The sequence below is a fragment of the Patella vulgata genome, chromosome 3, assembly GCF_932274485.2.
Source record: "Patella vulgata chromosome 3, xgPatVulg1.2, whole genome shotgun sequence".
Classification (NCBI taxonomy): Eukaryota; Metazoa; Mollusca; class Gastropoda; family Patellidae; genus Patella; species Patella vulgata.
In genome coordinates, this window is record NC_065881.2 from 2,174,851 (window position 1) to 2,194,740 (window position 19,890).

A 19,890-nucleotide genomic window follows, 5' to 3' on the forward strand; every position below is an offset into this window, starting at 1 on the left:
AGCGAATACTTTGCCTGTGTGTGTTTTATATAGTAACAGGGAATAAGTAAAAAAATAAATTAAAGGTGTGGAAATTATAAAATACTGTAAATATTATAATGTATAATTATATTCTGTGAATAAATATATTACAAGCTAAAATAAATATCATTAGTATATCATGTATTATATAGCTGACTGATATAATTACAATATCATTAGTATATCATGTATTATATCATTACAATATTATTAGACCTCTACTATTGATCAATCAATTATATGTTATGACACTTCGTTTAGTCATAAAATACTATATTACTCGTCTAATGATAGCAGGTGTTTTAATGTTGATTCATTTCACTTGAATAGATGTTCGTTATACCCATTATAAATAATTACATCACTTGTACAATATAGCTTAGGTTAACCTTTGTTACAATTCTGATTCATTCCACATGGGAGCCACGGTGGCTCAGTGAGTAAGACGTTAACTCGCTAACCTGTCAGTGATGTAGGACAACGTATAGTCCTTTGGATGGGATGAAACACCAAGGTGAGGTCCATTGTACATATTGGCATGCACATAAAAGAACCCTTGAGAGTTGGAATTGGAAATAAGAGTAGGCCGTAGAGCCTCTGTCCGAACAAAATTTATCTCATAGCACACTGCATTAGCCCAGTCTGAGCTGAACAGTAGGACGTTAAAATCCATTTCATTTCATTTCACTTGAAATATACTGATTATAGACATTAATAATTCCCATCATATCTTGTAATACAGTAAACTTTGATGTTAATTATTCTCCACTATAAACCAATGATATGCTGGGTTTAGTATTAATTGGCCATCTATTATAGTTCATATAATATTAATAGTACATCATACTATGATATGCTTGGTTTAGTAGTAATTGGCCATCTATAATAGTTCATATAATATAAATAATATAGGATGTAGGTAATAGTTAACATGTACAGAAATTATTCACCTTAATAAGAGAGAGAGAAAGAGAGAGAGAGAGAGAGAGAGTTTCGTTATTAACATATTTTTCAATTTTATGTAAATGATTCGCTTATGCGTATGGGTCTTTAGAAGTGGGAGCAAAATTAAGAGGATGGGCCCTACTTCTTGTCCCGTACAAGCGGGGAATCGAAACCACACCACTTGACTCATTGCAGACCTTATGATCCAACGCGCATGCGTTAACCTTTCGGTCACGCAACCTCCCGCAATATTTGGAGAATTAATCTCTCAACTAAATATCCGCTTCAACCACATGGATATTAAAGATACATTGTCACAAATATATTTATCAGGTGGTTATTCCCAGTAAAAGTATGACATGATATATATGAAAAGCTTAGACGCCCAATCTTACTAGAAAAATACTGGATTACGCGAAAAACAGGAACTGTACAAAAATGCCAGGGTATCACTAACTGCCAACCCGACGGCTCATTGTATGCTAGTTTAACTGAGGGAGCCAACACGACGGCTTATTGTATGCTAGTTTAACTGAGGGAGAGGTTGTTATTTCTTGATCGAACGGTTTGTATACGGTGAAGTATCTTTAAAATATTCTGGCTTATCTTGATATAACTGACGTTTTAGTCATATAACCACAAAATAAAATAGGAATGTAATTTAACATTTCGTTAACACAACACAATACTACCGGCTTTTTATTCTGTTATTAAGGGATGTTATGCTAATGAGAAGAATTTTGCCCTGACAGCGGCGTTTCATCGAATGTATTTTACGTGCACGCCAATGTATACACGTAGGAACCATCCGAAGGACTAGTCAGCCCAATGGACGTTATACCCCTGACAGGTGAAACTCAGGCTTGACAAACCTCAAGGTTCTTCTCGAGAATCGAACTTAATTCCCTGACATCAATATGTTATTATCAGAATACTTAGACATTGATTTATTGTCTACGGTATCAACTCAATGGAAGCGGACGTAAATTAACCTTGGTATTATGTCAAGTATTATATTATCAAGGGAGTCGCGATGGCTCAGTGAGTAACGTCTATCATAGAGTCAATTGGCGTGGACTCGGTTCCCCGCATGTACGTGACACAGAATAGGGTAGCCTGTCCACCCTCGTGGGTTTTTTCCTGGTCTATCATATACATAGAGTCAATCTGCATGGAGTAGGTTCCCCGCATATACGTGTCAACGAATCTCGTGGGTTTTTCCGGGTCCTGAACTGCGGTTTCCCTCCACTTAACCCCATATCTATCTATCTTTCTCTCTAAATATAATCTAAACGTGACATGTTAATACTATTATAAAGATAGATCTAGGAGTAGCCCGTGTCACCAACACTAACAATATCCGTCGTCCTTTAATATAACATACATTCATAATACACCGCTAGATATGCATAGTGCTAGATATGCATTCATATATATAACATAAATATAGTCTCAATATATATCACACTATAAGTTGATCTACTTCCATACTACCTATGAATACTAACTCAATGCATGAAATTCAAACAAAAATCGAAATAATAGAACAAAATACAATACAAGGTTACGATATTCTAAAATATATAAATTAGCTGAGGTCAAAAACGGTGCTAAAAAGCAAATTAAACAATTAATCAATCAAAATAATACAGTATTTGATAATGAACAAGATATTCTAGACACAATTCACCAATATTACCAACAACTATATACATTGACGAAAACCTAATAAACTCCTATATTGAAAACAGTAACATAAATACTCTAACTAACACGGAAAGAGATTCCCTGTCTCATTTCATATCTAAAGATGAAGATCTTAAGGCCTTACAAAGTTTCAGATCAAACCGTAGCCCAGGCATCGACGGTATTCCAGGAGATTTCTATATCAAATTCTTTGACACCATAGGAACCGACCTGACAGAAGTAATAAACAACATCTATCAACAGGGTGAATTATCTAACCCAATGAGAACCGGTATAATAATAATTAATTATAAGAATAAATTGTTTGTCTATAAGAATAGAGGCGACCACCGATTACTTAAGAACTATAGACCAATAAGCCTGTTATGTGTCGACTATAAAATCATCACAAAAATATTAAGTATATGAATGAACACAGTTATTAACAAATTGATCTCTAAAACACAAACGGGAGCCGGACCAAATAAAAGCACCTTCGATAACCTGTATTTAATTGATTCAATCCTAAATTATTTAGACACACATGAAACTAATGCCTATATCTTATCGTTTGATTAGGAAAAAAGCCTTTGACCGTATTGAACACAATTATATAAAAACCCTACTAAAACATATGAATTTTCCAAATGACATTGTAAATTGGGTTACAATACTGTTTAAAAATTTGAAAAGTAAAGTTCAAGTAAATGGATCCTTCTCTCAAAATATCAAAAATAATCGTTCGATCCGTCAAGGTTGTCCACGATTCTTTATTCCTTACGTATAAATGTTGGCTCCGTATATAGCTCTCAACTAAATTAAGATAAAACCGAAATCCACCATGTTGGTGTTCGTAAACCATCCCATGACTCATTTCCTGAAAATATAAACATAAACATTAAAACAGACACAATTAAATTACTGGGCTTTTGTTTTGAGATCAATAAAATGGAAAAAAATATGGTTACCCCTCATCATGACGATTAAATCAACTATTAGTCACTGGTCTACTTACAACCTATCGATTAAAGAAAAAGTCTGTACTTGTACTGGTCACTCATTGATAGTAAGAACGTACAACCAAAAATAAACAAACACCTACCTCATATAAATTTTGAAAAAGTTTGGCATAATTTATATAAATGTCCAACACTATCTGAAATAGAAAAAGAATTTATGCACAAAATAATACACAATGCATTTCCCACAAAAGATATTCTCCACACTCGAAATATTTACGTAGATGACTATAAATGTCAATACTGCAAGAAAAATAATGAAACCTACAGTCACTTATTTCTACACTGCCCTAAATTACAGCACTTTAAATCCTTTGATACTACACATATAAACAATATACATTCCACAAAATACTTCCATATCATGTATCTCTACCTCTGGATCATATGGTCCAACAGAATGCATCCCTATATCAACAACATCTCCAACCATCTGATATACCAATTCTATACAAAAAGAAAAGAAAAGAAAATATAAATAAAATCACCAAGCTTCACCCTACTCTGCCTTACTAAATTCTCTGGTGTAAGGCAAATTATCGTTCTGTGTGAAGCTTCTAAATTAATTACTCTATTATGTGACTAAGCAGATCGTGCTATTTACTTTTAAGTTGCCATAACTTGGCATCTTAATCATCTTTCGTTTTCGTTAAATGGCACTTTCATACTGTGTCGTATAAACAAAATACCCATGCACCCACCGAAATAATTGTATGTTCAAAAGAAAAAAAAGAAGCAGGTGCAGGTTCGAAGGCATGGCAAGAGGAATATCAGTTAAGTCGTCCACGAGCAAAGTCGTCCACACGAAAAATCTGGTGAAGTCGTCCACACTCGTTGGTGCAGTCGTCCACATAGGCGTACGGGGAAATTTTTGACTGGGGGGGGGGGGGGGCGGGCGGTGGTGGTTGGTGCCCAAAAAATGTAGTTAGGTTCTTAGTATGTTACATAATAATAATAAATTCGCTGTTAAATTGGACACATTCAAGAACACAATATTTTTTTTATACAATTTTTACAAAGTACAATTGTGTGCCCAAATACGTTGGTTAAGTCGTCCACACGACATAGTTTACTTTCGGGACACATTCGCTTTATCATTTCGGAACATCTCCACGCTAGAGCGGGCCCGTTTATTAATAAACAACAAAGTAAATTGTACACTAAAATATATTAACAATCAAATATTTATTTTTTCAGTTACAACAAAAAAGCATTAACGAAGGATTTTTCAGGCGGGATATCCGTGTGGGGAAGAATCGCCATGGAATTGTTGCCACAGAGAATCATTGAATTTGTTATATTTGTGAAATTGTTATGTATTGAAATTTTATTGTACACTTTATATTAAATTTTATTGTAAATTTTGTTGTACACGTATCATCTGCGGGCACTGGATCATCTATTAACCTAAAAAATCAAATAATACAAAATACTAATTAACCAGGGACGAAATGGCTCGGATGGGACAAAAAACCGAAGTCTCGTGTATGTGGCGTGCACGTTGAAGATTCCTTGAGAGTAGGCCGCAGCGCCGCTGTCCGCTCTAAGTGTCCCTCATAGCACACTGTATGGCGTATGCCCGTTTTCGTTAGCACAGTGGGATCAGAACAGTAGTTTGCTGTAGTTTACAAGTGATTCCAATCGCTTAAAGTGGCAGATCGAGACATTAACCTAATTCCGTTCTAAACAGGGAGCCAAAGGGTGCTAGCTTACTAAGTGAGTAAGACGTTGGCTTGTAAGCATGGAGGTCGCGGTTCATCTGGATTTTCCGATGTGGTTTACCTTTGTCAGTGGTGCAGGACGGAGGGCCTGCCAAGGACAGCTATCTAGTCGTTCGGATGGGACGAAAAACCGAGGTCTCGTGTATACATTGGCATGCACGTATGCCTTGGCAGTTGGAATTATTGGGTATTATTAATTGGGTGTTATTGTGTAATTCAATACGCCCGGTCGGGGCATATTAGAAAAAATGTTATAGGCCAAGGCATGTCATAGATTTAACATTAAAATCACCTGGGGAAAGAATTACTAATTACTAATTACTGACATCATAATTATGAACATGCTTAGAGTTATAGCCCTTGATTTCACATAAAACGTATCAAAGCTATATACAGGGCTGAGTTATTGCCCGAATTTCATGAAATTTGCTAAAATCCATATCAGCGTGAATTTGACCATCTTTCTTTTATTTAAATTTGGTTTTGGTGTTCAATAGGAGAATGTCTCAGTCACGAATACGGAAGGACTCCTCACTTTTTTTTCTATTTGCAATTTTTCTATATACACCCACGCGTAATATAGGCGTATAGAGTTGTCGGCTGTCGGTCAGCTGTTTCGTTACACAAATTTACAAACCTTGACAGGATGATCCATATCCATTTATCCTGCATTGTTGCAGTTTTATAGTAAAATAGATAGGGTGACTAATGTCGTCCAAGTTTATAAAACAATCAATTATTGTACCAGGTGAGAATATATAATAAAAATACATCACCTATTGATATATAATTATATATAAATAATCTTGTCTTGGAGAGCGGCGCGACAGCTTACTCTTACACGGAATTCCAATACCTGCACGCCTGAGTAGACAAGAACTGTCGGAACAACTAGGTGTTATCTATTGCCAGGCCCAAAGTCCTGCACAATGGAAAACGGGGGAACCACGCCAGTTCATGACAGTACATTTAACCCCGTATTTATCACAGTCACACCCAATATATATAATACTAGAATGGGGTTTAACGTCTCCTCAATTTAAGACTAATTAATGTATTTTTCTTTTCAATCGCCAGGCGTGCAATACGATGGTGAACTTTGCCTGGAATGCCGCTTTTTACCCTATCCGATGGATTAGGCACATTTCCTTTGTCAATTCCGCCGGGGCCACCCTGAAAAGCGAGAACGAGTTCTTCTCGGGCCCATTGCGTGATTCGAACTCTAAAACGCAATTTAAAGTAATATTTAACTGTAAATGATGTTACATCAAAACAGCTGTTATACCTTCTTTTAATTTTCTCTACCTTAATTATGGGGGGGTTGGATGGCCGAATGGTTAGCACGCGCGCTGTACCATACGGCCTGTCATTGAGTGAACTGGCGGGGTTTCGATTCCCCGGTTGTACGTGACAAGGAGTAGGGTCGCCTGTCCAACCTCGTAGCTTTACTCCGGGTCCCCCGGTTTTCTCCCACTGCTAAAGACCCCTACGCACAAGCGAATGATTAAAATAAAATTGAACCATCTGTTAGTCCCGAAATGACCTAGTTTGTGTCGAGTGGACGTTAAACCCCATTTCTCTCTTTCACCTTAATTATGTTTTATTAGTCGCTACCCACTGTAAAATAGGGTGTTGGATGGCCGAATGGTTAGCGCGTGCGTGTTGTATCCACGTTTCTGACGTATCCCCAGAAACAGGGTGCAGGGGACTTAATAATTAGTAAATTTGCCGGTGAAAGTGTCTGATGAATCCGGTGAAATTTTCGGATTCGAATTCCGGCCCACACCCAGCACACCCGGCCCAGAAAGTCTATTATACCAGCCCATTCCAAACTCCAGTGATGGGGTGGTGGCCCGTTAAAGCTACCGGCCACATACAACATGATCATCATCGCTGCATGACCGGTTCAATACACCCCCCCCCCCCATATAATGTTCAGAAGAAAAAGGTTTTTTAGACGAATTGCACCAAATTATTTTTTTCATTTTTTGTCTGACCGGCCGATGGCCCAATCCAGCCCTGGGTGTTTCATAAGATCTGTCATTGAGTCAACTGGCGTGGTTTCGATTCCCCGGTTGTATGTGACAAGGAGTAGGGTCGCCTGTCCAGCCTCTTGGGTTATCTCCTTGTCCCCCGGTCCCAGCCCTACGTGCAAGCGTATTATTGAAAAAATTGAAATACACTGTATATGTTAGTCCCGAAATTACCTAGTTTGTTTCGAGTGAACGTTTAACCCTATCTTCTCCCTCTCCATTGTAAAATACTGATTATTTGTTTGTTCTCAAACCCCCCCCCCCCCCCGCACCAACAGTTGTAATAAAATAAGTTTATTTTAAACAATAAACCACAGCACATAATTATGGAAATAATAATTTATTTTGACATTAGGAAGTAATCGCTCTTTCCACCGTAAGAATATAAAAAAAAATGTCCGCCTAGTATCCGGTATCAATTTTGGCCTATCTTGATATTACTGATAACCACAAAAAACACAACACACTACTCCCGCTTTTTTCTGAAATGAAATGAAATGAAATGGGGTTTAACGTCCTACTGTTCTGCTCCTAACCTGGGCTAATGAAGACGGGCATACGCCATACAGTGTGCTATGAGGGAAATTTTGCCCGGACAGCGGCACTAAGGCCTACTCTTATATCGAATTCCAACTGTTAAGGGATCTTTTACGTGCACGCCAATGTGTACACGGGACCTCGGTTTTTCGTCCCATCCGAACGACTAGACAGCTTTCCTTGTCAGCCCCTCCGTCCTGCATCACTGACAAGGGAGAACCACGCCCGCTTTTTTCTGTTGTCAAGGGTGTGATACTAAAGAGAAGAATCTTGTCGGGTCATGGGCATTTCATCGAATTTCTTTTAAGAGCACGCCAATGTATACACGGGTGGACCTCTTATATCGAATTCCAACTGTCAAGGAATCTTTACGTACACGCCAATGTGTACACGGAACCTCGGATTTTTGGACCCTCCAAAGTATTATATTATCAAGCGAGTCGCGGTGGCTCAGTAAGTAAGACACTCGTTCGTTAACCAGGGGGTTATGGGTTTGATCCCAGTGTTAGTTGAGAAACCTATTCTGGATTTTCCGGCTTGATTTCCCTCTGTCAGTCCTACAGGAACACCGTCTACTCGTTGGGATGGGGCATGGTACTAAAATCGGAGAGTCCCGATGAACTTTCTAAGCAGGGATATATCGCCATGTGTACCCAGTCGTGTATATTATATCTAGAGGTTTATTAACTAGTTGATGATTACTACATTGTTGAAGATACCAAGTTGGAGACATACAGAGAAACACGTGAAAGTATAGCTGTGTAAACGTATAAGCATTATAATATATCTCACTATAAGTTGACCTACTTTCATACTACATATAGTCATAATATTATAATTATGGACGTAGACCGCTAGATATAGTGTCAATATGATATAGCGTGATAGTGGTAGCCTCTGTTACCCACGCTAACAATATCACTTGTACTTGACATACATAACATACATTCATAATATTATAGACGTACACCGCTAGATATAGTGTCAATATGACCTACCGTGATAGCGATAGCCTCTATTACCTACTCTAACAATATCAGTGGTAGTTGACGTACACCGTTATCGTCTGGGTGACAAAGGCAAATGTCGAAGGTCATTATATCAAAACGAAAATAGAATTTCCGAGAAACTGCAGCAAGTTTACGCATGTTCAGTCTACGGCATAAGAAAGACAAACTGTGCAAGACGATGAAAGACGTGGATTTCTATGTGATTTAGACGTTTTCGATAGAATTTCCGAGAAACTATAGCAAATTTACGCTTGTACAGTCTAGTCCGAGGAAGATACATTGTGTAAGACGATGGTATTATAGACGTACACCGCTAAATATAGTGTCAACATGACATGGCGTGCTAGTGGTAGACTCTGTTACCCACACTAACAATATCCGTGGTAGTTGATACACACAGTGATAGTCTGGGTGACAAAGGCTAATGTCGAAGGTCATTATATCAATACGAAAATAAAAATAGAATTTCCGAGAAACTGTGGCAAGTTTACGCATGTTCAGTCTACAGCATATAGCGTGACAGTGGTAGCCTCTGTTACCCACACGCTAACAATATCAGTGGTAGTAGATATACAACAGTTATAGCCTGGGTGACAAAGGCTAATGTCGAAGGTCATTATATTAAAAAGAAAATAAAAATAGAATTTCCAAGAAACTGTAGCAAGTTTACGTATGTTCAGTCTACAGCATAAGAAGAACAAACTGCGAAAGACGAAGAAAGACGTGAATTTCTATGTGATTTACATGTTTTGTTTGAATTTAATACTTTTGATTTTTAGTTCATCTATCTCGATATCAAGTATTATATTGTTTGATTTTGTATTTTCATCCAGTTTGAACTCGTATTGTCTACAATTATGTGACTTAGACGTTTCTAAGAAACTATATCAAGTTTATGCATGTTCAGTGTACAGTCCAAGGAAGATAAACTGCTCGAGAAGATGTCAGGCGAGGTTAGACGATTTGGCTAAATTTAGCAGTTTTGATTTCTAGGATATCGTATATATTATATTTAGCCTAATTGTTTGTTGTTGTTTTGTCCAGTTTATACAACCAGTGCAACAAACAGTTATTTAAAATGGCAGAGAAGGAAGTGTGTAGTATTTGTTTGAACGAATTTCAACAACGCGTGGTACTCGATTGTGCACACCCCTTTTGTTTTATCTGTTTAGAAGATTATGTGAACAAAACCTCCACTAAAGATCAGTTCCAATGCCCATTATGCCGTATTTTTTTATAAATCTCAGTGACGGAGGTCTGGATCGATTTAAACCTAAACCAATTAATATTCCTCAATGTGATGTATGTACGGAAGATACATCTCAATATTTCTGTCGAGACTGTGATCAATATTTATGTAAATCATGTAAAACCACGCATGATAAGTTAAAATCTTGTAAAGACCACGTTGTGTCTCGATATGATGAAACACAGATCTATCAAGCGCCTACTTCACACGAAACAATAAAGGAAAAAGCTTCGGCTTCGTCTATCACAAATCCTAAAGATTTCTGTCTGCGCCATGAAAAGGAGACCGTAAACGTATACTGTAAAGATTGTACTGTAGCCGTTTGTTGGAAATGTTTCGTGGCCGATCATAATGGACATAAATGTTTAGATTTACAGGAGGATGAAGTCAGACAAAGTATCAGACACGATTTAAAATCAATGAATGATGAATTAGAAAAACAAATCACTAATTTTCAGAAACATTATGATAATTTAAATAGTAAATTAATTGAAGTCAAAAACTGCACAAAAACTGAATGTGACAAAGTAGATGCGCAGGTTGAGAAAATCTGCTCAGAATTTCACAAAATCGGAGAAAATATTAAAAAGGAAATGCAGAAAACTGGTGAAGAGGAAGAATCCAAATTCAGGAAATTAATGGAGGACATTAAAAGACTAACAGAAGATTTAAAAGCTAGTGTTAAATATTCAGTGAATGTTTTAGAAGATTCATCCGTTGTTCAAGTTTTACAAAGAATACCTAAAGTTAGACAGGAAAAAGATGAAAGTTGTTGTAGAAAATTGGATATACCTGATGTAAGATATTCAACATTTCAAGTAGCAGAGATAGATAAAACTTTGTTAACTAATCAACTTGGTAAAATTGTAAGTTGTCATCAGAATATGATTGGTAAAGTTGTAAGTTGTCATCAGAATATGTTTGAAGTTGTTTTTAATGTGGATACTGTGCCAGGTTATGGTGGTGTGTATGGTAAACGACATGTAGTTTCAGGTTTTACATGGCGTATTGGTGTGGATAAACTAGGATCATCTTTATTCTCTTTTGTATTAAACCTGAATGACGTAGAAGATAAAAGTATTACGTCATGTAAAGTTGACGTCACATATAAACTTATAAATAAAACAGATGATAGACAATCTGTAGTTAAACAATGTAATTGGACTGTTGTACCTGGTGGTAGTACTTATGTTACTCCTATTATTGACTGGAAGAGACTCAGTAATCCTGGCAGTGGATTTATTGATGATCATAGAAACTTTACAATTCAAGTAACAATTAATGACATAACTGACATTAAAAGACGTTAATAATTAGACTACTGTTATGGCTGAATTATTGTTAAATAATGTTTTGTTTACGGTGTAAGGGAGATAACATTATTTCTATCCGAAATGGAATAAATTATGGTCAATCGCTGGAAGAAGTAGTTGATAGTTTTTTTCAGATGGAACTTTAATACATGTATAATATCATTCCATATTATAATAAAAAATGATTCCAGATGGAGCTAAAATACGTGTATAATATCTTTCCATATTAGAATAATAATTGTAAACTCTTTGTATTGTTGTTTTATTATGAAGCACTGGTAGTAACCAACAGGTCAAGGGAAACAAAACAAGTTACTGAAAACAGGCATTCCAACCCATTCTTGTTCGACACCGGCTTTGACTGAGAAAGTTGAACAATTTCCAGCCTGTTTTCCACTTTGTTAGGAAAAACGTGTAGTTACCATTTTTAAAACAGTTCTTGATCTTGAAGTCTGTTAACTTACATTAATGCAATAAGAAAAAAACCTGTGCGCCGTTAATATAGAGGTAGCAGTTTACTGTTAAAGGTACACCAGTGGGAGGAAACCGGTGGACCCAGGGAAAACCCAAGAGGTTGGACAGGCGATCCTACTCATTGTCATGAACAAGCAGGGAATCGAAACCACGCCACTTCACTCAATGAGAGACCTTATGATGCCACGCGCACGCATTAACCATTAGGCAACCCAACCACCTCTCACTAGAAGATAGGATAGAGGGTTACAAATCTGATCACAAATTTGTATTAATACCTACTTTAAATTAATAGCTGACTTATTTGGGTAGAAACGCCATTGTACGGACTAAATTCTCCCCTGTGCATTGCATTGTGAATCGTTATGTAAAAAAGTGAAGCAAAGTCTCTATATATTGGTGAGATTACAAGATTGTACCAAGGGTTAAGTAATTATCAGGAATTGTTCTTCTTATATAAAATATTCTTCGAAATGTCGCCTAAATATGGTACCTATTAACCATAAGCATGGTTAATACTGGTTTAGTCTATCCAATTAGTAAAACAAGCCAAAATATGGTAGCTGTTTACCTTAAGCATGGGTAATAGCATGTTAGTCTATCCAATTAGTAGATATCACTAACAGATTATTGCTCTGTCTTACTAGCTATCCTTGTATAACCCACCATACAAGTTGTACTGATGTCGTCATGTCACGTTATATAACACAGCTAGCAATATATATCTGATATGAACTGTAAGAAACTATACAGCTGCTATATAAGACTCTGACACATAAAAAAAACATGTTAAAAAGCCAAAATTAGTATAGAGCCCCCCCCCCCCCCTCAAATACACCCGCTTATAATTCTAAACTAGTTTATGATAACACATCCACTCGAGTTGGTGAAGTTGAAGGTAGACAAGTGAAATGATATGAAATAAGGTTTAACGTCCTACTGTTCTGCACCGACTGGGCTAATGAAGACGGGAATATACGACAAACAGTGTGTTATAAGTGAAATTTTGCCCGGATAGCGGAGCTGACTCTTATTTCGAATTCCAATTGTTAAGGTTTTTTTAAGGTCCCCGCCAATGTGTCTACGGGTCCCCGTATAGTCGTCCTATCCGAACGCCTACACATGTTGCCCCGTGGCCGTACCACTGACAAGGAGGAAATATGCCGGAAAAAAAACGATGAACTTTCTTGGCCAACGATATGAGACCTCCAGGTTAGCGAGCCGACGTCCTACCCACTGAGCAACCGTGGCTGTCATGGGTTCTTTTACGTGTCCGACAACATTTAACGTCTTACTAATCACCACCGACTGCAATGAGGGGCCTTCTTTTATTTCGAATTCCAGTTGCCATGGATTCTTTTACGTGCCCGACAACGTGAAGACTGCAAAATGTCCCTCATAGTACACTGTATGGCGCATGCCCGTCTTTATCATGTCCACCCGAATTCCAATCAACCAATCAATCAGACGTCGGCATTGACCCGATGCCTGAAATTTCACACCCCGGGAAACAAGGCTCATGCCATGTAAAATGTGGCGCATAAAGCAGAGTGACAACTCTACTATTGCGCTAAACACTGTTTATTACACTGATTTAAAATGTGTAAATGTTAAGAGTGGTACTTGAGCTTTATCTCCGATAGGAATGTTTCTTAAGAGCTGAAACTGTCATATAGATTAAATTGTCGTACATCTCTGGACACTGTATCGGCACATAGTGTACAGGAGCATGGGAATATACACTCTGTCTCTGTCTCCCCCTCTCTCACCCTCTCTCTCTCTCTCGCTAACAAACAGACAGTGCTAGATTGACCTGTGGGCTTGACAGGATGAAACCTAGGAGGGTCTCAAGATATGAGGGTCATCGGGCCAAGATATGGGTGAGTGGAGGGTGGTGTGGGGGCTCATCGGGCCATGATTGGGGGGGGGGGGGTCATCGGGCCAAGATGAGGTATGGGAGGAGGGGGGGGGGGCATCAACTAAACATTCGTCAATATCTTCAATAGTGTTTAATAGTCACTTTGATCTTCCTGTTGTCGTGAGGATGGGGAGGGGCTTCAACTAAATCTGGCAATGCCAACAGAAAGACAGACAGAGCTAACATGTAATGTGTCTGATTTAATTAAAAAATTTAGTTGCCAGTTTGTTTTTGGTATAATCGTTCGGATGGGACGAAAAAACGAATCTTATGTACAAATTGGCATGATCTTTAAAGATCGCTAGATAGTAAGAATTCGATATTAGAATAGGCAGTAGCGCCGCTCTTCGGGCTAAATTTCCCTTATAGCACAGTGCATGACGTATGATCGTTTTCATTTTCACAGTCGAAGCAGTAGGGCGTTAAACTCCATGTCATTTATCATATCGTAAAATACGTTCTAAAAGAAACCCACAAACAGTTGTAATAATACATATCATTCATTTTAAACATATAAATTGAAATAAAATGACGTTTAACGTATTAAACCTGATTGACGTAGAAGAAATCCAACTGCCAAGGGATCTTTTACGTGTAGGCCAATGTATACGCGGGTTGTTTTAAGGCCCTCGGTCCTGTATCACTTTCAAGGGGAAACCAGGCGACCTCTAGGCTAGCGAGCCAGTGTCTTACCCACTTGACCACCATGGTTCCCTCTCCTATTTATAAGCCCGTACGAACACTATAAAGATATTCGGAGGTTGGTTGACCGAATGCTTAACGCGTGCGCGTTTAATAGATGGCCTGCCATTGATCAAGTAGAGTCGTCTAGCCAAGATCGTGGGTTTTCACCGGATCCTCCATTTTCCTACTATTGCTAAAGACCCCTTCGCTCAAGCGAATTATTGAAATAAAATCAAACCATTTATGTTAGTCCCGAAATGACCTAGTTTGAGTCGAGTGGACGTTAGACCTCATTTCAAAGATTCAAAGAGCCATAGAAACACACTTTCCAGTGATGTATGACACAATAACTGGAACCTCGTATTAAGACCGGTAATTTGACATTTGTTGGACATTCTCCCAAATGGTTAGTGCGCACTGTAATTGAATAAACTGGCGTGGTTTCGATATCCCGGTTGTAGGAGTAGGGTCGCCTGTCTTACCTTGTGGATTTTCTCTGGGCCTCCGGTTTCCTCCCAATGCAAAAGACCCGTACACACCAGAGAATTATTGAAATAATATTGAACCACTGTCCCGAAATGACCTAATTTGTGTCGATTGGACGTCAAACCTCATTTCTCCCTCTCTCTCTCCCCCACCGCCCCCTCTCTCTCTCTCTCTCTCTCTCGTTAACTAACAGAGAGTGCTAGATTTACCTATAGGCTTGGCATGCTGAAACATAGGAGGGCCTCAAGATATGGGGGTCATCGGGCCAAGATAGTGGTGAGGGGAGGGGGGGGGGGCTCATCGGACCAAGATAGGGGTGGGGTCATCGGGCCATGGTGTATAATATTTTGACTGTAGTCTTAAACATTCGTCACCATCGTCAATAGTGTTTAACAGATACTTTGATCTTCCTGTTGTCGTGAGGGTGGGTGGGGAGGGGGCTTCATCTAAATCCGGCAATCCCAACAGCAAGGCAGACAGAGCAAACATGTAATGTGTCTGATTTAATTCAAAAATTTAGTTGCCAGTTTGTTTTTGTTTTTGTGTTTTTTAAACTAGAAACGGAAGTTTCGTATGAAAACCTGGGAGCCACAGTGGCTAAGTGAGTAAGATGCTGGCTCACATGAACATATTGGCGTGCACGTAAAAGAACCTTGGCAGTTGGAATTCGATATTAGAGTAGGCCGTAGCACCAAATGGCGTATGCCCAGTTGTAGCAGAACAGTAGGACGCGTCCGGATAAGCGGTTTTAACGTTCACGTCCAAACGATTCAATATCTTTAGACAAGGTAAATACATTGCATAAAAACACGGACATTTATTTCTGAGACTTTTTTTTCAAATCGGAATGGTCCCTTTCAACCAGATTTCATTTCGGATGAAACCCAACAGATTGAACAGATGACATTATCAAAACTTTATCACGTACAAATGTGATATCGAACCCTGTATCGGTGGTTAAGTTATGATAAAATTAGTATAGTCAGTTCCTTGTCCATAGTAATATCGTGTTTGTTTTTTATCAGATTCTCGGTAAACACGAGGCTTTCCATTGATAAATATTAGATAGAGCTCTTAACAAATCACGGACATCAACGAATAGTCGTTTGGATGGGACGAAAAAACGAGTCACATGTACAAATTGGCATGCTCTTTAACGATCCCTTGGCAGTTTGAATTCGATATTAGAATAGGCAGTAGCGCTGCTGTCCAGGTTACATTTCCCTCATAGCACTCTGCTTGGCGTATGTCCGTTTTTATTTGCCCAGTCAAAGAAGTAGGGCGTTAAACTCCATTTCATTTATCATATCGTAAGATACGTTCTAAAAGAAACCCACAAACAGTTGCAATAATACATATCATTCATTTTAAACATATAAATTGAAATAAAATGGGGTTTAAGGGTCTACTGTTTTAAACATATCAATTGCAATAAAATGGGGTTTAACGTTCTACTGTTTGTCACCAACCCGGGATAATACGGATGAGGATGAGGGACTTACTGGTTTGTGAGCCCACGGGGGACGATTATTTAAACTACCCAGGGTCACATCCGACATCACCCACTTTGAAGTTCGATAGCCATGAATTCCATTATTTTTCAATCCTATATCAATTATATGGTATGTTGCGTCGTTTAGTTATAAATAAATATGATTATATCACGACTGATTTATTTATTTTGATTTCGTTTATTCAAGATGTCATAACATATATTTTACCTGTACCTTTAAATGATATTGTATTAAATTCCTTTATTTTATTTTATTATTATATGTGTAACAATCCACCTGTTTATTTAATCAGTGCAAGACAATGATAGATACGGTACATTATAATATTGATATTATTAAATATTTTCATAGAATGCTTCAATAAAACCTATATTACATTAGCAAGTATTATAAAAATAACCAAACAACATTTAGAGAAATATTCATCCCTATTTGTTAAATATAATTATAATGGAGAAATTGAACTCGACTTCTCCTAACCAGCACAGAATTCTATTTGACTTGTACCATTAAAATAAAAATGAGAAAAGTGATTGGATGAATGATATGTCTCTTTGTTTAAGAAATAACCTTTGGGTATGAAAGTTGATTTTATCACACTAAAATACATTTGACGTATTTAGGTATGAAAGTTGCCATACTTAAATATATTTGTCATATTTAGAATACACATTGAACAAGCTCAATCCTAAAAATATATCTAAAAATAAATAATTCCCATACCCTCTCTCTCTCTCTCTCTCTCTCTGTTGAATGCAGTCTGAATCTAATCAATTAAGTGGAATCTAATCATTAGTCAATATTGCAAGGGAGTTAAATCTTTGTTAATTTTTAGAATATAATAATTTATGTGTATATTATTCTTAAATCAGTCTGAATTTAATCAATCAAGTGGAAGTTCAGTTTACTTTTATTACAAATATTATTCGGGACACTTTATTACCTCGAAACTTTTAGATCTTTCGAACTTCGAGGTCGGGTATTCCCGAACTTAGTTTAAAATTACTTTTTAAAAGTATGTTGATATACTGTCTGAAGAGCTTGGAATCCATTTCTCAACTCTGAATGTAATATAGACAAAACATTCAAAAGCTTTTGCGTAATCTTAATAATTTTTTCAAAACAATTCATTTCACTCTGAATCTCTTCATATTTTACACTTTTGCCGAAGAGCATCTAATTCTTCTATCGTTGAACCTATTAAAGTCAAAATCTCCATACCTGAGAAATCTTTTTGGTTTCTAATTTATTTAGAATCTCATATTATTTCTCACTTGTTAGCACGCGCGCGCTGTATCACACGGTCTGTCATTGAGTCAACTGGTGGGGTTTCGATTCCCCGGTTGTACGTGACAAGGGGTAGGGTCGCCTGTCCAACCTCGTGGGTTTTCTCCGGGTCCTCCGGTTTCCTCTCACAGCTAAAGACCCCGTTATGGAAATTATGGAAATAAAATTCAACCATATGTTAGTCCCGAAATGACCTAGTTTGTGTCGAGTGGACGTTAAATCCCATCTCTCTCTCTCTCTCTCTCACTTTGATAACTATTCAATGATTATTCCCTCGAACACCTCTTCCGAAGAACTTGTAATTAAATATTATATTGTTAAATATAATATAATAAGATCAAAACCTTCAAACATCCCTATTAGATTTCTTTAAGTTACAAAATTTATTGATGAGAATGCTTGAATATTCCAGAACATCCCTAAATATTCCTTCTAACACCTTCCCCGAAGAGCTTCGAAATGAAATGAAATGCTCCGAACTCGACTAATGAAGACGGGCATACGCCATACAGTGTGCTATGGGGGAAATTTATCCCGGATAGCGGCACTACGGCCTACTTTCATATAGAATTCCAACTGTCAAGGGATCTTTTACGTGCACGCCAATGTGTACACGGGACCTCGTTTTTTCGTCCCATCCGAATGACTAGACAGCTGTGCTTGTCAGGCCCTCTGTCCTGCATTACTGACAAGGGGAAACCACGCCGGAAAATCTGGATGAATATTCTCGGCCAATGCAGGGATCGAAAACCGACTTCCAGGATAGCGAGCCAGCGTCTTACCCACCTAGCCACCGTGATCCCCTCCGAAGAGCTTCGAAGTCTTTCATCTATTTCAATCTAATATAGAACAAATCTACTTTGTTTAAGAAATAACTTTAGATATGAAATAAGCCTAAAGGGTAATTGTCATACTTAGAAATCACAATAAAAAAACTCAATCCTAAATATAACATCTAAAGTTACTAAATTAAATACCCTTAAAGTTGATATAACTGACAACTTAAATCCTTTATTAAATATCTCTATAGAATAGCAGACGAATTGCCGTCTGCAAGCATTCGACCCATCTTTTAACCCCTAACATAAACACCCAATGTTTGTCAGTGATACAAGCCCCTACTATCCAGCTCTTTCTAAACTATACAAATCATATTAGTCTTGCTCATCCAGTCATCTCAAAAATTACCATGGAAATTGGTTATTGTAAACCTTTTCACAAGATATTCTCAGCCAACTCTGAATTATAAACAATTTTCTTGCTTACATTATCTTTATTTGCTATTGAAGTCACCAAATATAGTAACTTTTGAAACATTAAGAGCCATATTTTAAAATTTGAAGCATATTTTCAGATAGACACTATGTACTCAACAGCCAAAAACCTTTACACTCCAAAATCCCACTGCCAACCTGTTTAATTAGAAAATATCTGCAAATTATTTATTTAATGTAATTCTTTTTCTCTATATAATCTTCATTTAGACGTAAAGTCATCAAATATTGCAATAATTGAAACACTGAAATTTATAATTAGTATTTAAAACCAGATTTTCTTATTGACACTAAATGTACTTAAAATCTGTATCGCTCTATTGTATATAGGTGTGCAAGATACAGGCACTGATTTTATTTGTATATATTATATTTTACTTTTTAATCTTTTATACATACTCAACTCTTATCCTATACATATTATAAATAATCAAAAATACCTGTTTTTATTATTGTATATTACTGTATTTTACTTTGCCTGTGTGTCTTATATAGTAACAGTGAATAAGTAAAAAATAAATTAAAGGTGTGGAAATTATAAAATACTATAAATATTATAATGTATAATTATATTCTGTGAATAAATATATTACAAGCTAAAATAAATATTAATAAATCATGTATTATATACCTGACTGATATCATTACAATATCATTAGACATCTACTACTAATCAATCAAATTATATGTTATGATACCTCGTTTAGTCATAAAATACT

At 37.1% G+C, this 19,890-nt stretch overlaps 1 protein-coding gene and 2 long non-coding RNA genes across 4 annotated transcripts in view; 1 reads left to right on the forward strand and 2 right to left on the reverse strand.

The window, feature by feature from the left end:
• The window catches only part of LOC130012195 (uncharacterized), a 148,180-nt gene that overhangs the window by 44,963 nt on the left and 83,327 nt on the right, over positions 1 to 19,890 (reverse strand). The window lies entirely within an intron of this gene.
• LOC130012197 (uncharacterized) lies at positions 230 to 9,228 on the reverse strand. The gene is made up of 4 exons (XR_008787570.1): positions 8,961 to 9,228; positions 4,048 to 4,118; positions 3,755 to 3,808; positions 230 to 3,529 (listed from the first exon to the last, which is right to left on the reverse strand). It is a non-coding gene; the product is annotated as an uncharacterized LOC130012197 (long non-coding RNA).
• On the forward strand, positions 9,596 to 11,759 carry LOC130012191 (E3 ubiquitin-protein ligase TRIM71-like). Its single transcript, XM_056099612.1, has one exon. The coding sequence runs from the start codon at positions 10,185 to 10,187 to the stop codon at positions 11,529 to 11,531; it is 1,347 nt and encodes a 448-aa protein (XP_055955587.1). The 5' UTR covers positions 9,596 to 10,184; the 3' UTR covers positions 11,532 to 11,759.